The 26,570-nt window shown below is 42.2% G+C and overlaps 1 protein-coding gene across 1 annotated transcript in view; it reads right to left on the bottom strand.

Moving 5' to 3' along the window:
- Positions 1–26,570, bottom strand: part of PREX2 (phosphatidylinositol-3,4,5-trisphosphate dependent Rac exchange factor 2) — a 523,586-nt gene that overhangs the window by 241,513 nt on the left and 255,503 nt on the right. Inside the window, 3 exon segments of the mRNA XM_030215317.1 lie at positions 8,858–9,006; positions 12,794–12,886; positions 21,097–21,239. Coding sequence (XP_030071177.1) covers positions 8,858–9,006; positions 12,794–12,886; positions 21,097–21,239 — 385 coding nt within the window.

Raw genomic sequence — 26,570 nt, 5'->3', positions numbered from 1 at the left:
GAAGTGTGTGAGAATTATTCCTGCCTCCTTTGGGATTTGGCAATATGGTGTTAAGTCAGGAGTAACAGAAGGGTGGACTGTGGTCCTGGACTTATTTTTTTAGAATGAGTGGGATCAGGTCTGGCAAAGCGAAGGTTAGCAGCCACAGGGCCTACCAGGGATCTAAGGCTTCCCAGTATGGGAGCTATAACACCTTGGAGAGCTCTTGATTGGTCAATAAGTCTTTGCGTGTTTTAGTCTCTGATGCTGATTAATGGGAGGAGAGCTTTCACTAGCACTTGGAGGTAAATAGTGCCACTGAGTTGTAAGCAGTAGAGCTACACAATCCCTGACGCAGCGGCATGGGAGTCGCAAAATCCTGGCCATGTCGGATAAGTTTGGAAAGACTGCATGAATGAGTTGCTTATATTAAAAAGAGAAAAAACTGTCTCTGTTGACACACTGAAAAAAAATGGTTAAAGACTTTATTTCATATATTTGAAGCTGCATATGTTTGAATTATAAAAGTATAAGGGAGGTTTTATTAAACCAGTGATTGAAAAGAGGGAGCAAAAACATTATCTTAAAGCTACCCATTTTTTCTTAGGCTTTTTCCTACCCTTTAGTAATTTAGGGCTCCTTTTACCAAGCTGCAGCAAAAGGTGGCCTGTGCTGGTAAAAGGGTAGTCTTTCTTTTCTGCAGGAAATGGCCATGCGGCAAGTAAAGCACTTGCCGCATGGCCATTTTGGAGGGAAACCCTTACCAACACTTATTGAGGTGGTGATAAGGGCTCCCATGCTAACCCAGAGGTAACCGGGCATTGTGCGGCGCACTGGGGGTGGGAAGTACCACTGGACTGCAGTAGCCTGGCGGTACTTCCTGTTTAGCGAGTGGTAAGAACGTGTTGGGCTTACCGTAACTTTGTAAAAGGGGCTCTTAGTGATTGATTATTGCAGTGGGGGGGGGGGGGAGGTTGCTGGATATTCTTAGCTATGACACTATAAAGGCATAGTACCACCACATGGAAGGAGACATTTTTTTTTTATGTATGCGCTTCCACAGCTGGGCATGTGAGAAGTTTTCAGTCATGGTAGTGTGAAATACTTCTAGTAAAATTACGCAATACATGCAGATGTGCCAGAAGCTGTATCCATAGCTAAATTTTCACTAACTACATGAGAACAGCCATAGGGGGTCAACTAATGGTGCATCTAGCCCAGTATCTTGTTTCCAACAGTGGCCAATCCAAGTCACAAGTACCCCAAAATGCAAGGCTGAGTGCTAGCAGTCATTCCTAATGTCATGTCAGCTGTGACCCTAGCTAGTACAAGGTACCACTAGTAGGATTTGAACCCACCAGATTATCTCTTTTACTAACTTGCAAACATTTCCCAGTGAAATACATGGCCTCAAGGTCTGTGGTTTTAAAAAAAAAACTGATTTAATAAGCCAAAATATCCTCTTTCTTGAAACACTATGGAGTTCCTTTTACAGAGCAACGGTAAGCCCATGAGGGTTTACTGCAGGCTAATCTAGAATTATTGCTGGCCCAATGCAGGCGCCGGTGGTAGTTCCAGCCCCAGTGCATGCCATTTGCAGTGCTTAGGGAAAAAATAGCTAGCTATTTTCAGCGTGGCACTAACCCAGCGGTAATCGGGCAGCGCCACACGCTACCCGGTTATGGCGCTGAAAAAAAAATCAATGCTGTACAGTATTGTATAAAAGGTGCTCTGGGATGGCACCCTTTATAACACAGTATCTGATGCCAGAATGTGCACCCAACTGTAGGTGCAAGCATTTACACCAGCTGAAACCAGGTGTAACTCCCAGCACACAAGCTGGACGCAGATCCTCCAGATTCTATAACACTGCATGCATTTTAAAGGAATGCCCCAAGCCGTCCATATCTCTCCCATCATTACACCCCCTTTTCAGATCTGCATGGAAACACTTAACACTATTCTATAACTGAGCATGTACGTGTAGTTCCACACCGATCTGATGTTTTTGGGGCAATTTCAGCACCTTGCTTCTTTTACAACGCTTTCTCTGTGCCAAAAAATTAGCGCAGAAATAGCACATAATTCTAGGCACCATATATAGAATTCCCTAGTATGTCACAACGCTCTTGTATTGTGAGATGTGCGCGAGTGCAAAGGGAAGTTGGATAAGAAGGCAGATCCTCCTTTGTTGCTGCATTCTGGTGCAGTTGAACAGTCCCCATAATTTTGTTTTATTACTTTTGCTCTTAAGAGGCAAGAACAATTTTACAGCAGGCTGAAATTAAAGACATTCTAGACAAAAAGCACTATCATCAAAATAACTGATAAGACTGCAGTTTTAGTCCTATCTAATAACAAGAAGAAAGGGCATGTGTCATGCAGAGGAAAACATAATTTAGCACAGGATTCAGGAAGAGCATTTTTCTCACAAGAAAGATAAATGAATGAGTCTAATGGCCTGGGAAGTAAAAGAGTGATGCGAAGATCCTGTAGTCTTTTGATACCTTTGATGGCATTCAGTGATTAACCAGGACATGGAGAGGTGGCACCTTGGATTCGCAGTGAATTTACCACCCATTCCCTGAATTATCTTGTGTTCACAGAGAAAAACAAAATGAACTATATTCATTGTCAGTGTTCTGCACTGCAACAGTAATAGCCAAGCTATACGCATCAAGTATAAAATGCTGAAAAACGGTTCAACCAAAGGCTTGTTGACCGTTTCAGCTTTGCTGCCTTTTTGCATGTCACTGGAAAAACTAAGCATGCAATACAGGAAGATAGTTTAAAAGAAATTCAATTTAAACAATTTATTTACTGCTTCTTCAGATCCACATTGATCCAATGCAGAAGGCTGGATGGATGTTTAGAAAACAAAACCACCCTACTAGTTTTGCTGGCTATTCATATTATTGTATGACTTTGAAGGCAGGCATTTAGATTTGCTCACACCTTTTTTAGCAGTAGCTCAAGGTGAGTTACATTCAAGTACACTGGGTATTTCTCTGTCCCTGGAGGGATCATTATCAAATTTTGGACCTCAGATGATGGAGGGTTAGGTGACTTGCCTAGGATCACAAGGAGCAATAGTGGGATGTGAACTGGCTACCTCAGGATGCTAAGAGGATCATGCTAACCACTAGGCCACTCCTCCACTCCAGCTACAAAGGGAACAAACACATGGTTGGAGCATGTTGGAGCATGTGCGAGACTCCCAGTTACATGTGTAACTTACAGTGGGGGAAATAAGTATTTGATCCCTTGCTGATTTTGTAAGTGTGCCCACTGACAAAGACATGAGCAGCCCATAATTGAAGGGTAGGTTATTGGTAACAGTGAGAGATAGCACATCACAAATTAAATCCGGAAAATCACATTGTGGAAAGTATATGAATTGATTTGCATTCTGCAGAGGGAAATAAGTATTTAATCCCTCTGGCAAACAAGACCTAATACTTGGTGGCAAAACCCTTGTTGGCAAGCACAGCGGTCAGACGTCTTCTGTAGTTGATGATGAGGTTTGCACACATGTCAGGAGGAATTTTGGTCACGCCCTCTTTGCAGATCATCTCTAATCATTAAGAGTTCTGGGCTGTCGTCTTGGCAACTCGCAGCTTCAGCTCCCTCCATAAGTTTTCAATGGGATTAAGGTCTGGTGACTGGCTAGGCCACTCCATGACCCTAATGTGCTTCTTCCTGAGCCACTCCTTTGTTGCCTTGGCTGTATGTTTTGGGTCATTGTCGTGCTGGAAGACCCAGCCACGACCCATTTTAAGGCCCTGGCGAGGGAAGGAGGTTGTCACTCAGAATTGTACGGTACATGGCCCCATCCATTCTCCCATTGATGCGGTGAAGTAGTCCTGTGCCCTTAGCAGAGAAACACCCCCAAAACATAACATTTCCACCTCCATGCTTGACAGTGGGGACGGTGTTCTTTGGGTCATAGGCAGCATTTCTCTTCCTCCAAACACGGCGAGTTGAGTTCATGCCAAAGAGCTCAATTTTTGTCTCATCTGACCACAGCACCTTCTCCCAATCACTCTCGGCATCATCCAGGTGTTCACTGGCAAACTTCAGACGGGCCGTCACATGTGCCTTCCGGAGCAGGGGGACCTTGCGGGCACTGCAGGATTGCAATCCGTTAAGGTCGTAATGTGTTACCAATGGTTTTCGTGGTGACAGTGGTCCCAGCTGCCTTGAGATCATTGACAAGTTCCCCCCTTGTAGTTGTAGGCTGATTTCTAACCTTCCTCATGATCAAGGATACCCCACGAGGTGAGATTTTGCGTGGAGCCCCAGATCTTTGTCGATTGACAGTCATTTTGTACTTCTTCCATTTTCTTACTATGGCACCAACAGTTGTCTCCTTCTCGCCCAGCGTCTTACTGGATGGTTTTGTAGCCCATTCCAGCCTTGTGCAGGTGTATGATCTTGTCCCTGACATCCTTAGACAGCTCCTTGCTCTTGGCCATTTTGTAGAGGTTAGAGTCTGACTGATTCACTGAGTCTGTGGACAGGTGTCTTTCATACAGGTGACCATTGCCGACAGCTGTCTGTCATGCAGGTAACGAGTTGATTTGGAGCATCTACCTGGTCTGTAGGGGCCAGATCTCTTACTGGTTGGTGGGGGATCAAATACTTATTCCCTCTGCAGAATGCAATAAATTCATATACTTTCCACATGTGATTTTCCGGATTTAATTTGTGATGTGCTATCTCTCACTGTTACCAATAACCTACCCTTCAATTATGGGCTGCTCATGTCTTTGTCAGTGGCACACTTACAAAATCAGCAAGGGATCAAATACTTATTTCCCCCACTGTATACACTACTGTACGTTATGTGCATTCCTGTTGTATTTAGGTGTCTGCCATTATGCCAACATGCCTAAGTGTTAGGCACACCAATATCGGGTTATACTAGTTGATCCAAGGACTACAGGATCTTGCATCAACTTATTTACTTCCCAGGCTGTTAGATTCATTCATCTTTCTGTGAGAAAAATGCTTCCTGAATGCTGTGCGAAATTATGTTTTCCTGTACACACACATGCCCTTTCCTCTTATTATAAGATAGGACATAAAAATGCAGTCTTATCAGCTATTTTGAAGATAGTGCTTTTTGTCAAGAACATCTTTATTTTCAGCCTGCTGTGAAATTGTTCTTGCCTCTAAACAGCAAGAGTAATAAAATGAAATTATAGGTGTTGTTCATCTCCACCAGAATGCAGCAAAAAAGGAAGATCTGCCTTCTTATCCAACTGGCCTTTGTACCCACACACATCTCAGAATACACAAGCGTTGTAACCGCTGTTTCCTGTAAGCTGAGCGGGAGTCCTCCAACTACATTTCTGCCACTAGGGGGCGGTGCTTCAATATTGTGCTTCCAATCGCTAGGACTGGCAGGTTCCCTGGAGTCCAGCAGAGCTTGCCTGTCTCTCATTGTTGAAAATGAAATAAACAGCACCCCCTGCTGGCACGACTGTAGGTGAAGACTCCAACTCAGCTTAGATGGAACAGTGGTTGTTGTAGCAGTGTCTCAGAAACAAAAAACAGGACATTTTGCCCACCTGTCATTACAGAATACTTTCCTAATGCGGATTATCGAGGCACCTAATGGGAGGTGTCCTGTTATAGAACTGCCCCCAATATGTGGTTAGACATGAAAAAGGCAGGGTGAGAACAAAGAGAAAACTCTCTATGCTTATTCACCCAGGATGATGGAGTAATAAGTTAAGATATTTTGCAGGCCATCATACTCTGAGGCTGACAGCTGGCATGTGTCATTAATAGTGTGGACAGAATAAATGAGCAGATAGAATGTGCCGTTTGGCAGGAAAGACCATCAACTACTGTGCTTTTTTTGGTGGAGTTTACTAATATGTTATTTTGGAGCATCTTTTAGAAGCCGTGCCTAATAATTCTGTGTAAATTTCGGTATTTGCCCATGTACATTGCCTACATATAATGCCAGTCTACAGAAAGCAACAACTTACATAGAGAATTGCAGCAGGATGCACAGATTAAAAGAAGGATTCCAAAAAATATACATGTAGTCCCATTTTGCAATTTTACAATGGGAATATGTATATCTTCTATATACTTCCCTGCCAGCATTTACACCAGCTTGAAGGCATCCAAAAACATTAGTTGCCTGCGGGTATGGACCTTGGGTCTCCAGCAGTGATAGAGGTTGCAATTGTATGTACCTCTGTGGTATCTAATCCCACCTCAAAAATTCCAAAAATAAGAATTATTTCACCCAGCTCCTTAATTGTCTCCTACTGTATGCATTCATTTGTGAAATCTGGCACTTAGATATTGCAAGGTTGGCACTTACAGTCCATGGTTTGCATATAATTCTTTGAGAAGTTGATGCTCCCACTGTACATGCCAGCAAATATATGAGTATTTGCTAGTGTCCCTATATATTTTTTTAACGAAAGGATCCATGTTCAGCAGAACCTGGTGTAAAATACTTGAGGAAATGCAAACATCCTTACCTGGCATCTTAATTCCTACCTAGACATCTCATGCTAACTAGGGAACCCTTTTATCACCCAGTAGTAGGGCTACAACAGGTTTACATACAGCAAATTGGCCTTACCGCCCGGTCATCCAGGAGCCCAGCAGTAGTTCTGGGCCTGCCGTGCGCCATTTCTGGTGCTAGGACATATTTTCTATTTTCTAGTGCTGGTGGTCAGGGAGTGGGCATGCCCGGTAGTAATTGAGTAGCGTCATGAGCTACCTGATTACTGCCGGGTTACCACTAGAGTCCTCACCGCCTCCGAAACAGAAGGCAGTAAGGGCTCCAGCAGTAAATGGCTGCATGACAATTTTTTAATTACCATATGGCCATTTGCTGCCCCTTTAGAAAACATACACTTTTACCCACGGCGGTAAAATGTGACCTCGGTCAAAGGCAATCCCATGCACTGATACCACCGTGGCCACCTTTTACCACCATTTGGCAGGCCCCTAGGGCTTTTTATACGTTGTGAATTGTTAAGGCTTAAATTGGTTGCATTATTGTGCATTTATGTGTTGGAAATTTTAACTTGTTTGGGGCATATTGCATTTAGTGGGAATATGCTCCAAACAAGTTAAATTATATAAATAAAATATGCTACAGTGTTACTAGAATTGTGCTCAGTTCTGGAGACCAAATTTACAGCAGAACATTAATAAAGCAGAGGAAATTCAATGCACAGAGAGATTAATGGGCTCATTTTCGAAAGAGAAGGACGCCCATCTTTTGACATAAATCTGAAGATGGGCGTCCTTCTCACAGGGTCGTCCAAATCGGTATAATCGAAAGCTGATTTTGGACGTCCCCAACTGCTTTCCGTCTCAGGGATGGCCAAAGTTCAAGGGGGCGTATCAGAGGCGTAATGAAGGCGGGACTTGGGCGTGCCTAACACTAGGACGTCCTCGACCCATAATCGAAAGAAACAAGGACGTCCCTGACGAACACTTGGATGACTTTACCTGGTCATGTTTTTCTTACAACCAAGGCACAAAAAAGTGCCCGAAATGACCAGATGACCACCGCAGAGAATCGGGGATGACCTCCCCTTACTCCCCCAGTGGTCACTAACCCCCTCCCACCCTCAAAATACATCTTTAAAAATATTAATTTCCAGCCTCAGATGTCATACTCAGCTCCATCACAGCAGTATGCAGGTTCCTGGAGCAGTTTTAGTGGGTGCACTGCACTTCAGACAGGTGGACCCAGGCTCAAACCTCCCCTACCTGTTACATTTGTGGAGGAAACAGCGAGCCCTCCAAAACCCACCAGAAACCCACTGTACCCACATGTATGTGCCCCCCTTCACACGTAAGGTCTATGGTAGTGGTGTACAGTTGTGGGTAGTGGGTTTTAGGGGGAGTTGGGGGACTCAGCACACAAGGTAAGGGAGCTATGTACCTGGGAGCAATTTATGAAGTCCACTGCAGTGCCCCCTAGGGTGCCCAGTTGCTGTCCTGGCATGTCAGGGGGACCAGTGCACTAGAAATGCTGGCTCCTCCCATGACCAAATGGCTTGCATTTGGTCGTTTCTGAGATGGACGTCCTTGGTTTCGATTATTGCCGAAAATCAGAAGTCTAGGGACGACCATCTCTAAGGACGACCAAATTTCAGGATTTGGGCGTCCCTGACTGTATTATCGAAGCGAAAGATGGACGTCCATCTTGTTTCAAAAATACGGGTTTTCCTACCCCTGGATGGGGACGTTTTGCGAGGACGTCCTCATCAAAACTTGGACGTCCCTTTCGAAAATGCCCCTCTCTGTCATTTAATTCTTTACTGCATCATGTACAAGCTAGATTAGACAGAGAAATGTCTACTGAACCTGAATGCCACTCAACTTGAGCTACCACTGGAAATAGATGTGAGCTAAATTATCAAAATAAATGTTTTGGTCCAGTGAGCAGAGTGGGTCCATCACAATCTGTTGAAGCTGTTGCTAGGGGTACAATTGCGCCCACTGGATCACTAGGGATCTTAGATAGGTCTAGGGTGGATGGAAGAGAGATGTTCCAGGGGAGTAGGATGGGGATCAGAGGGGCTGAGGACCTTCTTGAATGTTATACGGGACCCAGCAGATATTCATCTGGGGGTCTGATAACTGTCTTAAGCAGGCCCTGTCTGAATATTGTCAAGGATCCACATAAGCTCCAGCAGCCTGCAGGGGTCTGGTGAGCCACCAGCACTGAATACTGGGGCCTGTTTTAGCCGGTGATGGTCAGTATTTAAAAAAACGGGTTTTGAACTTGACTTCCATGATTGTCAGCCACTCTTCCACTCTTTTTAATTCTGACAAAAATGTATTGATAAGCTATAAACATTCATCCTACATACAAAGAGTAACTTACTCTCTCGGTTTTGTGCTCATAAGTACCCTGAGGGGCTTTTTGCTGTTTAAGCATGTTCTCAGGAAACAATCCACTTCATGGAACGGTCTTAGGAAAACTAGGTCACCGTTTATGGCAAATATCTTTTTTCCGACCTCTAGCCCTGCAAGCTAAGTGACAAAAAACAATTACAATTGATTCTAAATTTGAAAGCTTATGCTTTGATGCAAAGTATTATATTCAAGAGGTAAAATGTGATACCAGTATGATATATAGACTAGATTTTATAAATGGTGGCAAAAAAATTGGCACTGAAAAAATAGCATTTAGCGCTATTCTATCACCATGCTTACAGTTAGGCGTGGTTTATAGAATAACGCTTACCCCTGGGAACTGCAACTACATTTAGGTGTGGCCATTTATAGCAATAAAAACTTGGTATAAATCCCCATGCGTAAATTAGGCACAGGTCCTGCTAATTCTATATTAATGCACATACATTTTACGAATGCCCCTAACCCACCCATGTCCTCCCATGACCACATCCCCTTTTCGGATCCATGCACTAGAATTTACATGCACCACTGTATAGAACATGCCTAAAAAGATCATGGGTCTAATTATTGCCAATTAGTGTGATAATTGCTTGTTACTGCCCAGTTATTGGCGCTGATTGGCTTATTAATTAATTCAGTTGTGCACGCAAATTAGATGTGCCCTATATAGAACCTGGGGGACATTGGTATCTATTTTGCAAATTCAATCAGAGTATTGCCATTCAGAGACAACAGAGGCATGCGTCCTGCAAAGGCCCCTGTTTACTGAGCAGTATTAATGCATTTGCTAACAGCAAACTCCATTTACTATGTGGTAAAATATGTTCATCTGTAGTGCTTTGAAATACCATGTGAAATTTCTAATTTTTGTAAACTTATTTGTCAGGTAACACATGCTTATGGTAATGAGCTGTGTAGAAGCAAAGGAGAGCCTGGAGTCACTGGTATCATTGTGTTGTTGAATGCTGGTAGAAGGAGCATGTAGAATTATCCTGGTACTATTGGCTAATATAGAGGTTGGAGTACAACCTCCAGGAGAGAGCTTGAAGTCTGCCAGTAGGGTGGGGTCTGAAGGCTGGGGTGGAGTTTAGCTGCTGGGTACCTTTTTGATATCTAAGAGCTGGCTGGTTGGGAAAGAGCATTGAGGGACAGATGTGCCACCAAGGTGCTTGAGAGTAGGGAGAAGGATGTTACAGGGCGTCAATGTCCTGTCCAGCTGTACCACTGGAACGTTGGTGCAGCTGGAAATATACACATTTCTCAGCCACAGCAAGAAAAAGAAGATTTATTAAATTGGGGCACACAGGTATTGCTGTGCAAAGTTTCTAGCACCATTTTACTTCATCTTAGCAAATAGGCCTATAATTGAGATACAGGTGGCATTTATGCACTCCAATACATGTTTCCTTTAATCAAAATCCTACACACAGGCTATGGGACAAGAAACTCACTAAAACTATCCTTCCCATCCTACAAACAAGTTATATGTGTGTACTTGATGCAAAGAGCTCCTAGCTCTCAGAGTCTGTTCTTTTGAAGCTAGAGTAGCAGACTTGGTGAAGCTGATGGAGACAGAGAGGTAAATAGAGGAGGCCTACAGGGATGTTGTAGAGAAGTCCCACCTCCAGTCTGGCAGCCCCTGTGCTGCCTTGGAGGAGGAAGGTCTTCTAAAAGGACAGTATTACCCTGGTGAACCTGGAAGTAATCCTGTAGCCAGGACCAGACCACTAAGGAATGTAATATCCTCTCGCACTGAGGATGTGTCTCCAGGAGTTTCTGGCCAGGAGGGAAGGGTTAAGACTGCTGCTGTAGTTGGTGATTCGATTATTAGGTATGTAGATAGCTGGGTGGCTGGTGGACATGAGGATCGCTTGGTAACTTGCTTGCCTGGTGCAAAGGTGGTAGACCTCACGCATCACCTAGATAGGATTTTAAGTAGTTCCGAGGAGGAGCCGGCTGTCTTGATACATGTGGGTACCAATGACATAGGAAAATGTAGAAGGGAGGTTATGGAAGCCACAATAGGCTCTTAGCTAGAAAGCTCAAATCCAGACTCTCGAGGGTAGCATTTTCTGAAGTGCTCCCCGTTCCATGTGCAGGGCCCAAGAAATAGGCAGAGCTCCAGGGTCTCAAAGCGTGGATGAGGCGATGGTACAGGGAGGAGGGTTTTAGATTTGAAATAAACTGGGCAAAATTCTGGGGAAGGGGGAGCCTATTCCAGAATGATGGGCTCCACCTTAACTAGAGTGTGACCAAGCTGCTGGCATTGGCATTTAAAAAGGAGATAGAGCAGCTTTTAAACTAGTAAAGAATAGTGCACTGGTGTCCTGCTCATTCATGATAAAGGAGAATAGTGCCACAATTCTTCCCATAGAGCTGAGTTAGAGAGCCCCACAATGATTCTGCACATACCATTATACATATATTGGACATTAATTATAAAACAACTCTTTGCATGCACAAAACACTGCTTTCCATGCAATGATTTTTAAAACTGTCTTCTAAGAGGGTAATTTTAGCACAGAGCACCTACACAGGACAGGCACATGTGTAAAACTGCAAATGTGTAAGTGCTGGAAAGAACATTTATAAAATACATACGTTAGGTGCTAATCGGGCCCCTGAACCCAGGAATGCCAATGCATATATTGAATAAAAGTAAGCACTATGTAACCCTACTGTTGCTGTGCTTCTTAAGAACATAAGAACAGCCATACTGGGCCAGACCACTGGTCCATCTAGCCCAGTATTCTGCTTCCAACAGTGGCCAATCCAGGTCACAGCACCCCAAGAAGTAAGAACAATGCATCTGGGGGGGGGGGGGGTTTGGAGGAGATGTGCCGGGGGGATGACGACGCTGCACCCTGGTTGGCAGCTGACTAAGGCTCAGCACACATCATTCCGGCGCCTGCATTTCAGCAGCATTATTGAATTTACCCAAACACTTAGAAGTTCATATTAGTGGACAAGAAATGGGGAGTAAGTACATCTTGCAGTTAAAATGGGTGTCATTAATGTATGTCAACTGATCCATGGTAGATAAGGCAGAAGTGTTAACTATATCTCTAAAGTTGTAATTAATTGCATTCTGTGTTAGCAGCCATGGCATTAACATGCAGTAGTAGTATGGCTGCCTTCCCCCAACTGCCTGAAACTCCCCCAACAGTTACAGTGGAGGTTTTGCCAATACCACAGTTTAATTTTTGCAGTTTGTGTGGGTTACTAAATAGGCCCCTTAGAAAATTAGTTCCCTTTCAGATGTCCAAATCTTGCATTCCTAACTGGGTATATTTTTCACTGTGGGGCCCTTTTACAAAGTGGTGGTAAGCCTGACACGAGCTTACTGCTCGCTAAAAGGGAAGTACTACCCCTAGTGCATGCCATTTCCAGTGCTACAAAAATATTTTTATTTTTGTAGTGCCAGTGTGTACCCGGTGGTAATTGGGCAGTGCCGTGAACAGTTACCACCGTGGTAGCGCAGGAGCCCTTACCATCACCTCAATGAGTAGCGGTAAGTGCTCCCACCCGAAATGGGTGTGCAGCAAGTGCTTCACTTGCCACATGTCCATTTCTTTTTTTAAAAAACCTACCTTTTACCAGCTGTGGTAAAACATGCACCAACGCCAGCGCAGGTCTCCTTTTGCCGCAGCTTCGTAAAAGGACCCCTAAGATAGAAGGTCTAGTGATTCTGATCATTAATTCCATTTTTAATCTATCTAACTTTAGACTAAGCTCATGACTGCATAGAACTGAACCTGTAAGACTTGAACATTCTTATAACATGGGACCTAATATAGCACAATTAAATACAACCATTTCAGATTGAATAGCATCAATTTATATAGGGCAATTTATTATCCAACTGTGCTTACTAATTAGCTTATTGCTTAAATTGTGTTACCTCAGCACTAGAGCCTTTTTCCAGGAACTTAACAATCGGTACCTTATTTCTATCTTCCAATGCAAAGCCATAGCTTCCTTCAGTAGGTTTAATCTGAAATAGCGATGAATAAAAACAATAACCAAAAAGTATATTTTCTAACACAAACACAATCATTTCAACTTTATTCAAGTTTTATGATGTTTCAATACTATGAGGTCATTATTGAGCCACCTGATGAAAGTATAATTAGAAACATCTAACTTAGATCTCCCAAATCATCTCCCAAATTCAATAAATGGCAACTCAAACCTAGGTACACATATTTGGACGAGTGACCAAGTTGCTCATTCAATTTAATTGAGTAATTAACCTATTAGAACCAATAATTGGGTGCTAGCAATAAAAGCCTGCAAAGAGGTAGGAAAATGTGGGATACAAATGCAGTAAATAAAGAAATAAATAAATTATTGGTCCTAATTAGCATCAATTTGAATTTACACGTTCATCTTCCTAGGTGTTATTCTATAAAGATGTGTGCATAACTTTTTGAGTATAGTAACACAGTAACATAGTCGATGACGGCAGATAAAGACCTGTACGGTCTATCCAGTCTGCCCAACAAGATAAACTCATTATATGTGATACTTCAAATGTATACTTGACCTTGATTTGTCTTTGCCACTTTCAGGGCACAGACCGTAGAACTCTGCCCAGCACTGGCTTTGCTTCCCAATTGCCAGTGTTGCCACCCAATCTCTGCTAAGCTTCTGTGGATCCGTTCCTTTTGAACAGGATTCCTTTGTGTTTATCCCACGCATTTTTTAATTCTGTTACCTTTTTCATCTCGATCATCTCCCGCGGGAGGACATTCCAAGTACCTACCACCCTCTCCATGACAAAATACTTCCTGATATTTTTCCTGAGTCTGCCCCCCTTCAACCTCCATTCATGTCCTCTAGTTCTACCACCTTCCCGTCTCCGGAAAAGGTGGGTCTGACCATGGGAGGTTCATGGGCGCGTCATGGGCACTCACTAAAGATACGCACACTGTTATAGAATTCGGGGATCTGCGTTTAATTTAGGCACAAGGATCAACACTAGGTTTCAGCTGGTGTAAATCCTTGTGCACAAAATTGGACACGGATCCCGGCGCTAAGCACTATTCTGTGAATGGCACCCAACTCTGAGCACCGTTTATAGAATAGCGCTCAGCTCTCATTTTTTTGGCGCCCAAATTTGGGCACCATTTACTGAATCTAGTCCCATGTGTATATTCAGTAATGCTATCTATTTATCCACATGGAATTTATAGGGAGTAATTTGAAAAGAAGCTGCCTAGTTTTAAACACTATGAACATGTGCATTTTAGTCATTTATATGCGTGTGGCCGCTTACACTTGTAAATGAGCTCTTATAAAATACTGCTTAACGTGAAAATATGCACAAGAATTTCACGGCGGTACTTTCACAGTCAGCGTGCACAGGGATGAAGTTTGGGTGTAGATTTTAAAATTCATTCATTTAAATGCATACATGCAGAATGTACATGCTAACATTTACACCAGTCCTTGACCTGATGTATGTGCTGGCATCTATATGAATGTGAATTCTTGCATGCCTACGTTAGTATTTTATAACGTCAAGTAGCTACAACTTGACTTTATAAAATAGAGAGAGAATAGTCACATGAAAATGCACATTAACTAGATGCAACTTTATAAAATTACCCTTGAAATGTCTAAGACATTTGAGGTTATACCTACTACTTGTACAATCTAGATGTACACTTTTTACATTCAGAAACTGAATGTCTCCAAATAGATGTATTTATTTATTTATTTACTTATTTATTGAGATTTATTAACCCCCTTTATGAAGAGATTCACCCAATGTAGTATGCAGTAGGTACAGTTTAACATAAAACATATAATTTTGTTAGCATAACAATAGTAAAATAGTAAAACATAAATACAATATATGAGGCAAACTGAACTACCGTGAAACAGTATCAAAAATATACACATTTAATAGCACTAGAATTCAAATACCAGAGATATAATACAATGTTAGCATATATACAATGAACACCTAATAAACATGCATTAGAACATTCAACTAACATAGATATGATGCTAAAGATTTTCTACAATACAGCAGATATATGATGGGAACAAGATGAGTGGTACAGAGTCAGTTGGGATAATTTGATGGTTAGTTAAACTCAAGGCTAGTTCGATGTATAGTTACAGTGTGTGTAGCAAGCACGTCCAGGTGCAGAATGAGTGTATAGTTAGTCATCCTATGTATTAAAGGCTTGGGAGAAGAGTCAGACTTTCACTTGCTTCCTGACCTAGAGGTAGATGTACAAGTTACAGTGTGTATTTTGAAGCTCAATGCATACACCAGCATTTATAGATATATGTGCTACATACACACCTTAATCACAATTTTAAAAAGCTGGGTTAAACACATCTAAAATCCCAAACCATGCATATGACAAGGGAACATGCTTTGGACATTTTGGGCAGGAGTAGGGTGGGCCAAAAAAAAAAATAGACATGTATTCCCCCATTTCAGAAGGAGAATGCACGTCTATGTCCAAAAACTTGCTTCCCAGGGCACACATCACACTGTATTTGTTCTTTACGCGAACGCCTTTACGGTACCATGTAAGCCACACTGAGCCTGCAAATAGGTGGGAAAATGTGGGATACAAATGTAACAAATAATAATTAGGTTTTAGAAAAGTGCTCTTTTGTATAGCACTCCAATTGGAGGAATTAGGAGAGGTCACTTCCTTAATCCGCCAGTGTTTCTTGCTTTCTCTGAAAGTGATATCAGCAAAAAAGCAACAGTCTCTGTGCCAGCTTCAGCAACATAGATGTGCACCTTTGTAAAAAGCTAACATACACACAGTGGCGTAGCAGGGGGGGCTGCCACCCAGGGTGGTGCAGTTCGCCGTTGCACCCCCCCCCCCCGGGGGCAGCACGATGACACCCCCCCCCCCCCCGACGACCAGCTCCCACACCCTACCTTTAAAAAGAATACTGGGAGTCGCGCCTGCCCTGCACATACAAGAAATGTGGACCGTCGGCTCTTCTCTTGCTCTGTCTGTCCCGCCCTTGCGGAAATAGGAAGTTGCATCAGCGGAGGGCGTGACAGACAGAGCGAGGGAAGAGCCGACGGTCCACATTTCTTGTACGTGCAGGGCAGGCGCAACTCCTGATATTCTTTTTAAAGGTGGGGGGGTGTCGATTCGCCGAGGGGGGGGAGCTGGCAGGGAGCACCCCCTCCCCCGAGCTGACACCCGGGGCGGACCGCCCCTCCCACCCACCCCCCCTTGCTACGCCACTGCATACACATGAACTAAAGGCACACATACATTTATGTTGCCATGTTGCGCCTGCTGATAGTGTCAATGCTGATGCTTGTGAAAGGATGTTCTGACCTCAGGTCTATTTTTGGATATATGTTAGAACAGGCTGTATGTTGAAAAATCCTGTTCTAAATTTCTAGCAGAACTTAAGGCATCCCGATCAAGATGTCTCAATTCCGCTTTGCACATCCTTTCTAAAGTGCTGCTCTGTGTGTCTACACTCTGTCAACTATGGAACACCTGAAATCTCTTTGCCTTTTTGAACAGATAACCCTGGCAGCGCTATAGAAATGCTAAGTAGTAGTAGTAGTAGTAGTATTATATAGCAATTTATATGCCCAAAAGTATCCATTCAAGTGCCGCCAACCACATTGACCTCTACATGTTATTGTTTGATCATAAGTATTATTGCCCATGAATTTATTTGCTTCTCTTTTTATGACTTTTGATGTTGTACATTTCACACTGATTGTGACAGCTGTTTTTTTTGGAGAATCCTTCAACTTTGGAGAAGTCTAAAAGAAACATGTGGAGGATAATTATATAACAGGGTACCTATATATAGATACCCAGAGGATGCCTATATGGTACCTATTCTATAAAGGAAAGTAGGCACCTCATCAACCTACCAATCAGAAATACAACCGGATCAACACGAACATATCTAAACCTCCACTACCCAAGCTGCAAAGGACTCAAATACAAATCAACTCATACATCCAGCTTTTCCTACTTAAGCACACAACTATGAAACGCATTACCAAAAGCCGTGAAAACAATGTATAACCACCTAAACTTCCGGAAATCACTAAAAACTTACCTGTTCAAAAAGGCATACCCTACCGACCCAACTTAAATGCCTGAACCCTGCAACACTACGAAACCAAAGCACATAATGGACATAACGTAACTCTTCCTTTATACGATTCCCTAATATGTCTGTTCCACATGAACCTCATTCTATCACAACATCACTGTGTAACTGTTTATACCGGAATTGGCGAACGCCTTTATGGTACTATGTATGCCACATTGAGCCTGCAAATAGATGGGAAAATGTGGGATACAAATGTAACAAATAAATAAATGTAACAAACTCCAAATTCTGCATATGGTGCCTTAAGCTGTGTGCACTAATCTGAATGTGTGGCCAAATTGTATTCATAACTTAATTGATTAAAAAGCTGATCAGTGTTGATAATTTGTACTTAACAACCAATTAGCGGCACTAATTGGCTTTAATTGGAATTTATGTGCACTTTCTAGGTGAAAAGGGGGCATGGCCATAGGTGTGGAATGGGCAGGTTATGGGCACTTCAAAAAACTATGCGCACTATTACCGAATATACCTGATCTGCATCTAACTTAGGTGCAGGTATTTAGACCTGGTTTTAGGTGGCCTAAATGGGTGTGCCTAAATTTTAGGTGCAAGAATGGCACATGAGCATATTCTATAAACTATGCCTAACTTTAGGCATAGCTTATAGAATCGCACTAACTAGGGGGCCCTTTTACCAGAGTCGCGTAAGCATCTACGCACACCCAATGTGCGCAAAAATTGAGTTACCGCCCGGCTACTGTGTGGCTCTTGCAGTAATTTCATTTTTGGCACTCATCCAATATGTGTGTCCGAAAAATCATTTTTATTTTCGGACGCACGTATTGGGCGCATGCCAAGTGGCATTTGATGCACGTACTGGTTACCGCATGCCGGATTACCGCATGAGACCTTACCGCTAGGTCAATGGCTGGTGGTAAGGTCTCAGACCTAAAATGGATGCGCAACAATTTTTCATTTTGCCGCACATCCATTTTTGGCAAAAATTTTAAAAAGCATTTTTTGTAGGTGTGTTGAAAAATGATTCTGTGCACACCCAAAACACGTGTCTACACTACCGTAGACCATTTTTCAGTGCACCTTTGTAAAGGGACCCCTATGTGCTTTTACAGTGCTGATTTTTAAGGTGCCATATATAAAATTTGGCCCAAAATGTATACCTATAATTTACTGTACTCAACCAACAAGGAAACAAAAACTCCATATAAAATATTAGTGAAACTAAACCAAAAAACAGTGGAGAGTATCCACTCAATTCAATTAAGTCACAAAAATATTTTAATTTTAATCAATATACATTTTTTATAATAACATGGATGATAAAAAGGCCTCGGTAGTCACGACTGAAAGCTACAGAGTGATAAACAGTTTAAACCATATGCAATCATATCTTCAGTCGTTCTGAATATTGTAGCATCTTGAACTTTACACTAATCATTGGCCAAAAACCTCCCAAATTTCAAATATCATATTTGCAGTATCAAAATTGCCACTTCCATATGAAATCAGTACTGCCCTTTGCAAACTTGTACGTGCATTGCCAAAACAAAAGCTGTAAACTTTCACTTAGCTTCAAAAAAGATCTTGACGGGAACCCGTTTCACCATACGACAAGCTTTGTCAGGGGAATGACTCTCAATTCCATTTGTATGCTGCACAATATTTGCACTGCACTGCTAGTCAGAATGTTTTAAGACGCTATAGTATTCAAAACGACTGAAGATATGATTGCACATGGTTTCAAATGCTTATCACTCTGTAGCTTTCAGTCTTGACTGCTGAGGCCTTTTTATCTTCCATGTTATTATAAAAAATTTATATTGATTAAAATTGAAATAGTTTTGTGATTTAATTGAATTGCATGTACACTGTCCACTGTTTTTGTTTTGTTTATTTACCTATAATTTAGCCATAGAGCTGGTAAAAGTGCTGATGACTAAATGTCAGACCCACCCAGCCTCCGCCTTTTTCTGTGTTCATCTATCAAATACATGATATGTAAGATATGCACATATTTACATAATAGTGCTTGGGTGGAATTTGGCCAGTTATATGCATATGTGCACACATGTGCACTTATATGCCGTTACTGTAATCATTTACATGTTAGCACCCACTCTATAGAATTACCTCATTAATGACAGTATTGGAATCTTAGCCTCTGACACGCCCCCGTGAACTTTGGTTGTCCCTGTAACGGAAAGCAGTTGAGGACGCCCAAAATCAGCTATTGATTATGCCGATATGGGCGACCCTGTGAGGAGGACGCCCATCTTTGCGATTTGTGTCGAAAGATGGGCGCCCTTCTCTTTTGAAAATAAGCCTGCTAGTGCGCTTAAATCTACGTGCAGGGATTTACACCAGGTTTTCAGTGGTGTAAATAAATGAGCGTGGATTTAGGCGCTGAAATATGAACTAAGCATATTCTATAATCGGTGCCTTAATCTAGGCACCGATTATAGAATACGCTTAGTCAGCACCAATTTCAACACCGATTTTTTGGGCACCATACATACAATCTCCTCCAAAATGGCTAATTACAAAAAACTCAATGAGGTTAGTATCAGAGGCTTCAATGCAACTGCAAACACAGCAATGGAAAAACAAGTCCCCCAAAAATTGGGAGAAAAAAAGCCACTGCTGAAAAAACAGACAGCTCCTAATAACACAAAACAGAAGAGAGAGCTCTGAAACCAGGAAGTGCCTAATACAATGTTCCAAAAAGATTTGTAAAATAGAGTGAAAGCAAAAACAGTGCACTGCCAGCTTTACTCAGCTTGCAGTAGACAGAGCTTGATAAATCCAACCCAACTTGCTTCCCAGTGTCCACTTGCTTCACAGCTCTAATCCAAAAACCTTAACGAAGGGCCCCTGGTTTTGCAAAAGCTACTTCAGGAGTGGGAGTTGGGGAGTTCTTTTTCCACTGTGCACTGAAGTATCTGAAGTAACCCCATTGAGATTTTTGTATTTAGCTATTTTAGGGCTTTCCTTGGAGTAGTTGAGGCTTCTGTTATTAACAGCCCCTTTTACAAAGCAGCTGTAAGCCCAATGCGGGCTTACCACTCACAACACAGGAAGTACCGCCAGGCTACCTCAGCAGCCCAGCAGTACAAATGTAACAGCCCAGCAGTACTTCCCACCCCCAGCATGCTGTCATATCCAGCGCTACAAAAATATATTTATTTTTGTAGCACCGGTGTGCACCCAGTGGTAATCGGGCAGTGCCACACACAGCCCGGTTACCGCCAGGTTAGCGCAGGAGCCCTTACCGCCATCTCAATGGGTGGCAATAAAGGCTCATCTCGAAATGGTCGCAAGGTAAGTGTTTTACTTGCCACACGGCCATTTCCTACTGAAAAGAAAGATCCCTTTTACCCACTGTGGTAAAAGGGGGCCTGGCACACATCAAAAACACACTTTGCGGTTAGTGAGCACTCTGAAGCAGACATGAGCAAAAGTTTTATATTTTGAGTGGTGTTTGTACCATTTTGCTCTCTAAAGCTTGTAATTTCTTTAACAATGTGCATCCAGTGCCATCACTTCCACGGATCGCAGCACTGAATATACATGAAGCATTTAAATGCTGCAGCTGGCATTTAAAAAAATATAATGCCAGCCATGGAGTTGAAATATTTACCTGATGTCTTCACAGAGACCACTCCTAGTAGGTGGTCTTGCCATGTTTGTACAGTACTTGCCAAAATCATAAAGAGATTTGCAACTATTTTGTTGTGAGCATTAAAGAACTATTCCAAATCGCAAATAGCTCCTGATATTCCTTCTCTGAGCACCTCATGGATTTTGGTACAATCCAGTCCTTTCTAAATCTGATGTAGTCATGATCCACCAATTGCGCATTCTGTACAGGAAGCAAAATGTTTCATCTGATTGGTTTCTCTGGGAAATACTATTTTTTGGTCAATTCACCCCCCCCCCCCCCCCCAACCCCGATGGTACAGACTCTCAAGAATGTCTTGAGTGTTTCTTGATTACTTAACCCTTCCCACCTTGCCTCTACTAGCAGATAACTTCACATTTGGGCTCTATTATTTTTCCTTATATTATTCTGAATCATAAAGAAAATATACAGTGTAACCAGTTACTTACCAATAATGACTTTGCTATGACATTTTCAACAATTTTTAAATCATGCTTCATAAGTCTGTGTTTCATGTTTGACCCTTCCATTTCTTCATCCGCAAAAAATCGAAAGAGAAGAGGTTCATCTTTGAATTCACTTTTCTCCAAGACTGTTTCATACATAAATGCAAAGTTAGCCCCTTATGAGATTTACAGTCAAAGCTTCATTCAAACACAACAGTAAATTAATAAAACCTGTATGGCATAAGTGGTTTTAATCTATTTCAAGAGTATGCATGCTACTTAAGAACAACATCCAATGCATACATAAGTATATTAGGTATATCACTGAAACTCATTCAGGGCCCCCTTTACAAAGCGGCGGTAAGCCCTAAACAGACTTACCACTCACTAAAAAGGAAGTATTGCCAGGTACCGCAGCAGCCCAGAGGTACTTCCCACTCCCAGCGCACCATCATATATGGCGCCACAAAAATATATTTATTTTTGTAGCACCAGTGTGTATCCAGTGGTAATTACTGCCCGGTTACCTCTGGGTTAGCGCTGGAGCCCTTACCGCCAACTCAATGAGTGTCAGTAAGAGGTCCCCTCTGAAATGGCCATGTGGCAAGTGCTTCACTTGACACACTGCCATTTCTTAAGAAAATGAAAAGCCTATCTTTTACCAGCTGTGGTGAAAGGGGGCCTCAGTGTGCATTGAAAACACACACTGATGTCAGCACAGGCCCACTTTTGCCACAGCTTGGTAAAAGAGGCCCTCAGTTTCTGAGGCAGGGGCGCACAAATAAACCAAGGAGCTCATAATAAAAAAAAAAAAAAGAGTCCAAAAAATGGCATAACTGGCAGATATATGTTTTTCTTGCAGAAAAACCTCTAAAGCGTATAATCAAACAAAAAAAATCCATCCAAGTCAGATAGTTACCCAAAAAGAAGATGTTGCCACATTTATGTGCTTGTTACACCAGGTCTATGGCTGGCGTACCTGTGGACATGTGAATGTTAGGTGTGCCAATACCTGGTTACATTAGTATTCTAAAGAGACGTGGAGAACTCAAGAAATCCCACGGAGAAACTCAAACAAAGAGGAAAGTGGGAATGAAAACCAGGATTTCCAAAAACAGAACCACAGAAGTTCTAAAGTGCAGCAGTGTTTATTGAAAATCAAAGTGACTCCCAGAGGGCCTGCATCAGGAGCCTGGATAGCTGAGTATGCGTCCCTTGAATAGATACAGCAGCTACAGAATGATCATAGTTGGCAATTATGATCATCCTGTACCTGCTGCAACTATTCAAGGGACACATACCCAGCTATCCAAACTCCTGATGCAGGCCCTCTGGCTGAAACACAATGCTGTGTTGAGTCATTTTGATTTTCAATAAACACTGCTGCACTTTAGAACTTCTGTGGTCCTGTCTTTGGAAATCCTAGTTTTCATTCCCACTTTCCTCTTTGTTTACATTAGTATTCTATAATAAAATCTGGGTGCTCAGGTGCTGTCTCTGCGCAACATCGGGGTGCCTAAAAGGAGGTATCCACTTATAGAAATGCCCCCTAAGAAGCTAATTCTATAACAGGGCATCCACTAAAAGCACTGATTAAGGCACTTATTTAAAGTTTGTTTTATAAAGAAAAGCAGACACAATTTTTATTTCATGCTACATCTTGTACCTCCAGTGGTTGAATACATAGTTATTCATATAGAGTTTTATTTAGCCTTATTTAGCCTATTTCACCCAACACGATCACATTTGTGTTTCTTTTTCTTTTTTTTGGCTGTGGTTCCTTATGCTCTGTTTAGCCGTAACAACTATTTCACTTTTGATACATTCATGAGCACACTTTGTTTTAGTTTCAGATACGTAGGAAAAAACACATATATATGTACTGTTTTTTACTTTGTATTTTTTCATATACTTTTTAGCTTAGCACTTTGTTTATTTTATAGAGATTCTACTATAAGAAACCAGGACCACTTTATCAAGGGCACCATTTCTTTATGTCACCAACAGGTGGGTTATTTATTTTTTTTCTAGCCCTTTTTGTTTTGGATTCTATATAAGAGAGGTCTCTTATACAAATATAGTTTATGTCGTCGATAACACACTGAAACCTTCTGCTCAGTGTGCTGCTGCGGCTAAGAAAGCGAATAGAATGTTGGGTATTATTAGGAAAGGTATGGAAAACAGGTGTGAGGATGTTATAATGCCGTTGTATCGCTCCATGGTGCGACCGCACCTTGAGTATTGTGTTCAATTCTGGTCGCCGCATCTCAAGAAAGATATAGTAGAATTGGAAAAGGTGCAGCGAAGGGCGACTAAAATGATAGCGGGGATGGGACGACTTCCCTATGAAGAAAGACTAAGGAGGCTAGGGCTATTCAGCTTGGAGAAGAGACGGCTGAGGGGAGACATGATAGAGGTATATAAAATAATGAGTGGATGTGAAGCGTCTGTTCACGCTTTCCAAAAATACTAGGACTAGGGGGCATGCGATTAAACTACAGTGTAGTAAATTTAAAACAAATCGGAGAAAATGTTTCTTCACCCAACGTGTAATTAAACTCTGGAATTCATTGCCGGAAAATGTGGTGAAGGTGGTTAGCTTAGCAGAGTTTAAAAAGGGGTTGGACGGTTTCCTAAAGGACAAGTCCATAAACTGCTACTAAACGGACTTGGAAAAATCCAAAATCCCAGGAATAACATGTATAGAATGTTTGTACGTTTGGGAAGGTTGCCAGGTGCCCTTGGCCTGGATTGGATGCTGTCGTGGACAAGATGCTAGGCTCGATGGACCCTTGGTCTTTTCCCAGTGTGGCATTACTTACGTACTTATGTACATAATATAAACATTTAAGAGTTACTGGTTAACATATAAACACATATACTTGTTATTTAATTGTTTAAATAATGATTGCTGTGCCTGTATCTAATTATGCCTTTTTTATGTATCAAATTTATTTATTGTTCACTATTGCTTTTCATTATGTATTTTTTTCACAACTACTTATAATTGAGTCCATTTTAAGAATATAAATATTATTATATATCTTTTTATGTTTATTGTGTTATGGCATTCATTGTATTCATGTTTATTATATATGTTTTTATACACAGTGTAACCTTTGAGCCTTGAGGCAGGCGGTTTGCTCCACAGAAACATGGTCCCATGTCAGGTTTCTCCTTGGTGCTATTAAAAGTTTTGGGGTTCTTTTTTAAGTCTTCCTGTGTTAAAACGTTTTGTGTAGACTCCCTACGTTGAAGCTTGTGTTGCATTCTCTACTTCTCTGCCCCTGTCTGGACTCTTCATATAGATGTTTTCCTGTTCATTACAGTTATCCACCCCACAGTAGCCACATATCCCTGTTACCAGCAGCAGTACATATAAAAGAGCTAAAATTCTTGCAATTAAATTATTCACCCAGTAAAATAATGAGAAGTAGCCTAGTGGTTAATGCAGCAGACTTTGAACCTGGGGAACTGGGTTTAATTCCCACTGCAGCTCCTTGTGACTCTGGGCAAGTCACTTAACCCTCCATTGCCCCAGGTACAAGTAAGTAACTGTATATACCACGTAAACTGCTTTGAACGTAGTTGCAAAAACCACAAAAAGGTCCCATTTCCCCCCTTCCCTGACCCTGTACACTGGACCATTAAGTTTAAACATAATCTGCATGTACAAAAGCCTTACTGATACAACAGTGGGTACGGAGCAGAACCAGGACATTTCCACTTACAACTCATCATACAAAATAACATGTATTTATTAGGATTTATTTACCACCTTTTGGAAGGAACTCACTCAAGGCAGTGTATAGCAAATGTCTGATTTTGGTGTCATCTCGATAACAGCAACAGAAACCATCTCCATCACCAGGTATCTTGTAAAGTAATTAAAAAAACCCAAGCCCCCCCCCCCCCCCCCCCCCCCGTAGCTATGCCAGTAGTCTTTCATAGTTAGCACACAGAAAACGTCTTCACCATCTATCATGATTATTCATAACTAGCACTTCTTGAGGAGATGGTAAGTGCATCTGTGACAGTGCATGGTAATTCCCTTGTGCTGCAATATGCAGTCAAGGCCCGTTTCCACCCCCCAGCACAGTATACTGTCATGTAACAGTTACCACACTCATATACTAACAATTAGTGTGCACTGTTTCATGTATTAACTGCTTAATGTACTTTAGTAAAAGGGCCCCTTTATTTTTTGGGATACATTTCCCCCTGATATTCAGCACTTTTTAATAGGCCAGGAACAGCTCCTGGCCACTTAAATAGCACTTAACTGGCTGTCCACAAATATTCAATGGGTGATAGCCGGCTATTTCCTACTGAATATTTCATGGTCAGCACATAGCGGTAAACCAGTTTTATCGTGCAATATAACTGGCTATCCACAAATATTCAGCACATTGCCAGCTGAGGGGTCCTTTTACTAAGGTGCGCCGAAAAATGGCCTGCACTGGTGTAGACATGTGCATTGGATGCAAAAAAAGGCCTCTTTTTTTTGGCTGAAAATGGACGTGTGGCAAAATAAAAATTGGCGCACGTCCATTTTGGGCCTGAGACCTTACTGCCACCCATTGGCCTAGTGTTAACCGGGCAGTAATGGTCTATGCACCTACAATGCCGATTACCACCCGGTTAGTGCCACAAGCTGGAAAATTTTGGCACGCTTAGTGGACACATGTAAAAAATGAAATTACGCCCGGGCCACAGGGTAGCAGGGTGGTAGTTCAAAACTGATGTGCATAGGACGTGCGTAGGTGATTATCAGGCTCATTTTCAAAAGAGATGGATGCTCATCTTTTGACACAAATCGGAAGATGGGCGTCCTTCTCCCAGGGTCATCCAAATCGGTATAATGGAAAGTAGATTTTGGACATCCCCAACTGCTTTCCGTCGCAGGGACGGCCAAAGTTCAAGGGGGCTTATCGGAGGCATAGTGAAGGTGGATGTCCTCAACCCATAATCGAAAGAAACAAGGACATCCCTGATGAACACTTGGACGACTTTACCTGGTCGTGTTTTTCTTACGACCAAGGCACAAAAAGGTGCTCGAAATGACCAGATGACCACTGCAGAGAATCGGGGATGACCTCCCCTTACTCCCCCAGTGGTCACTAACTCCCTCCCACCCTCAAAAAACAACTTTCAAAATATTTTTTGCCAGCCTCAGATGTCATACTCAGGTCCATCACAGCAGTATGCAGGTTCCTGGAGCAGTTTTAGTGGGTGCACTGCACTTCAGACAGGTGGACCCAGGCCCATCCCCCTCCCTACCTGTTACGTTTGTGGAGGAAACAGCGAGCCCTTCAAAACCCACCACAAATCCACTGTACCCACATGTAGGTGCCCCCCTTCACCCATAAGGGCTATGGTAGTGGTGTACAGTTGTGGGTAGTGGGTTTTAGGGGGGGGGGTTGGGGGGCTCAGCAGACAAGGTATGGGAGCTATGTTCCTGGGAGCAATTTATGAAG

The sequence above is a fragment of the Microcaecilia unicolor genome, chromosome 1 (genome assembly GCF_901765095.1).
Source record: "Microcaecilia unicolor chromosome 1, aMicUni1.1, whole genome shotgun sequence".
Taxonomy (NCBI): domain Eukaryota; kingdom Metazoa; phylum Chordata; class Amphibia; order Gymnophiona; family Siphonopidae; genus Microcaecilia; species Microcaecilia unicolor.
This window is presented reverse-complemented; position numbering and strand designations above follow the sequence as displayed.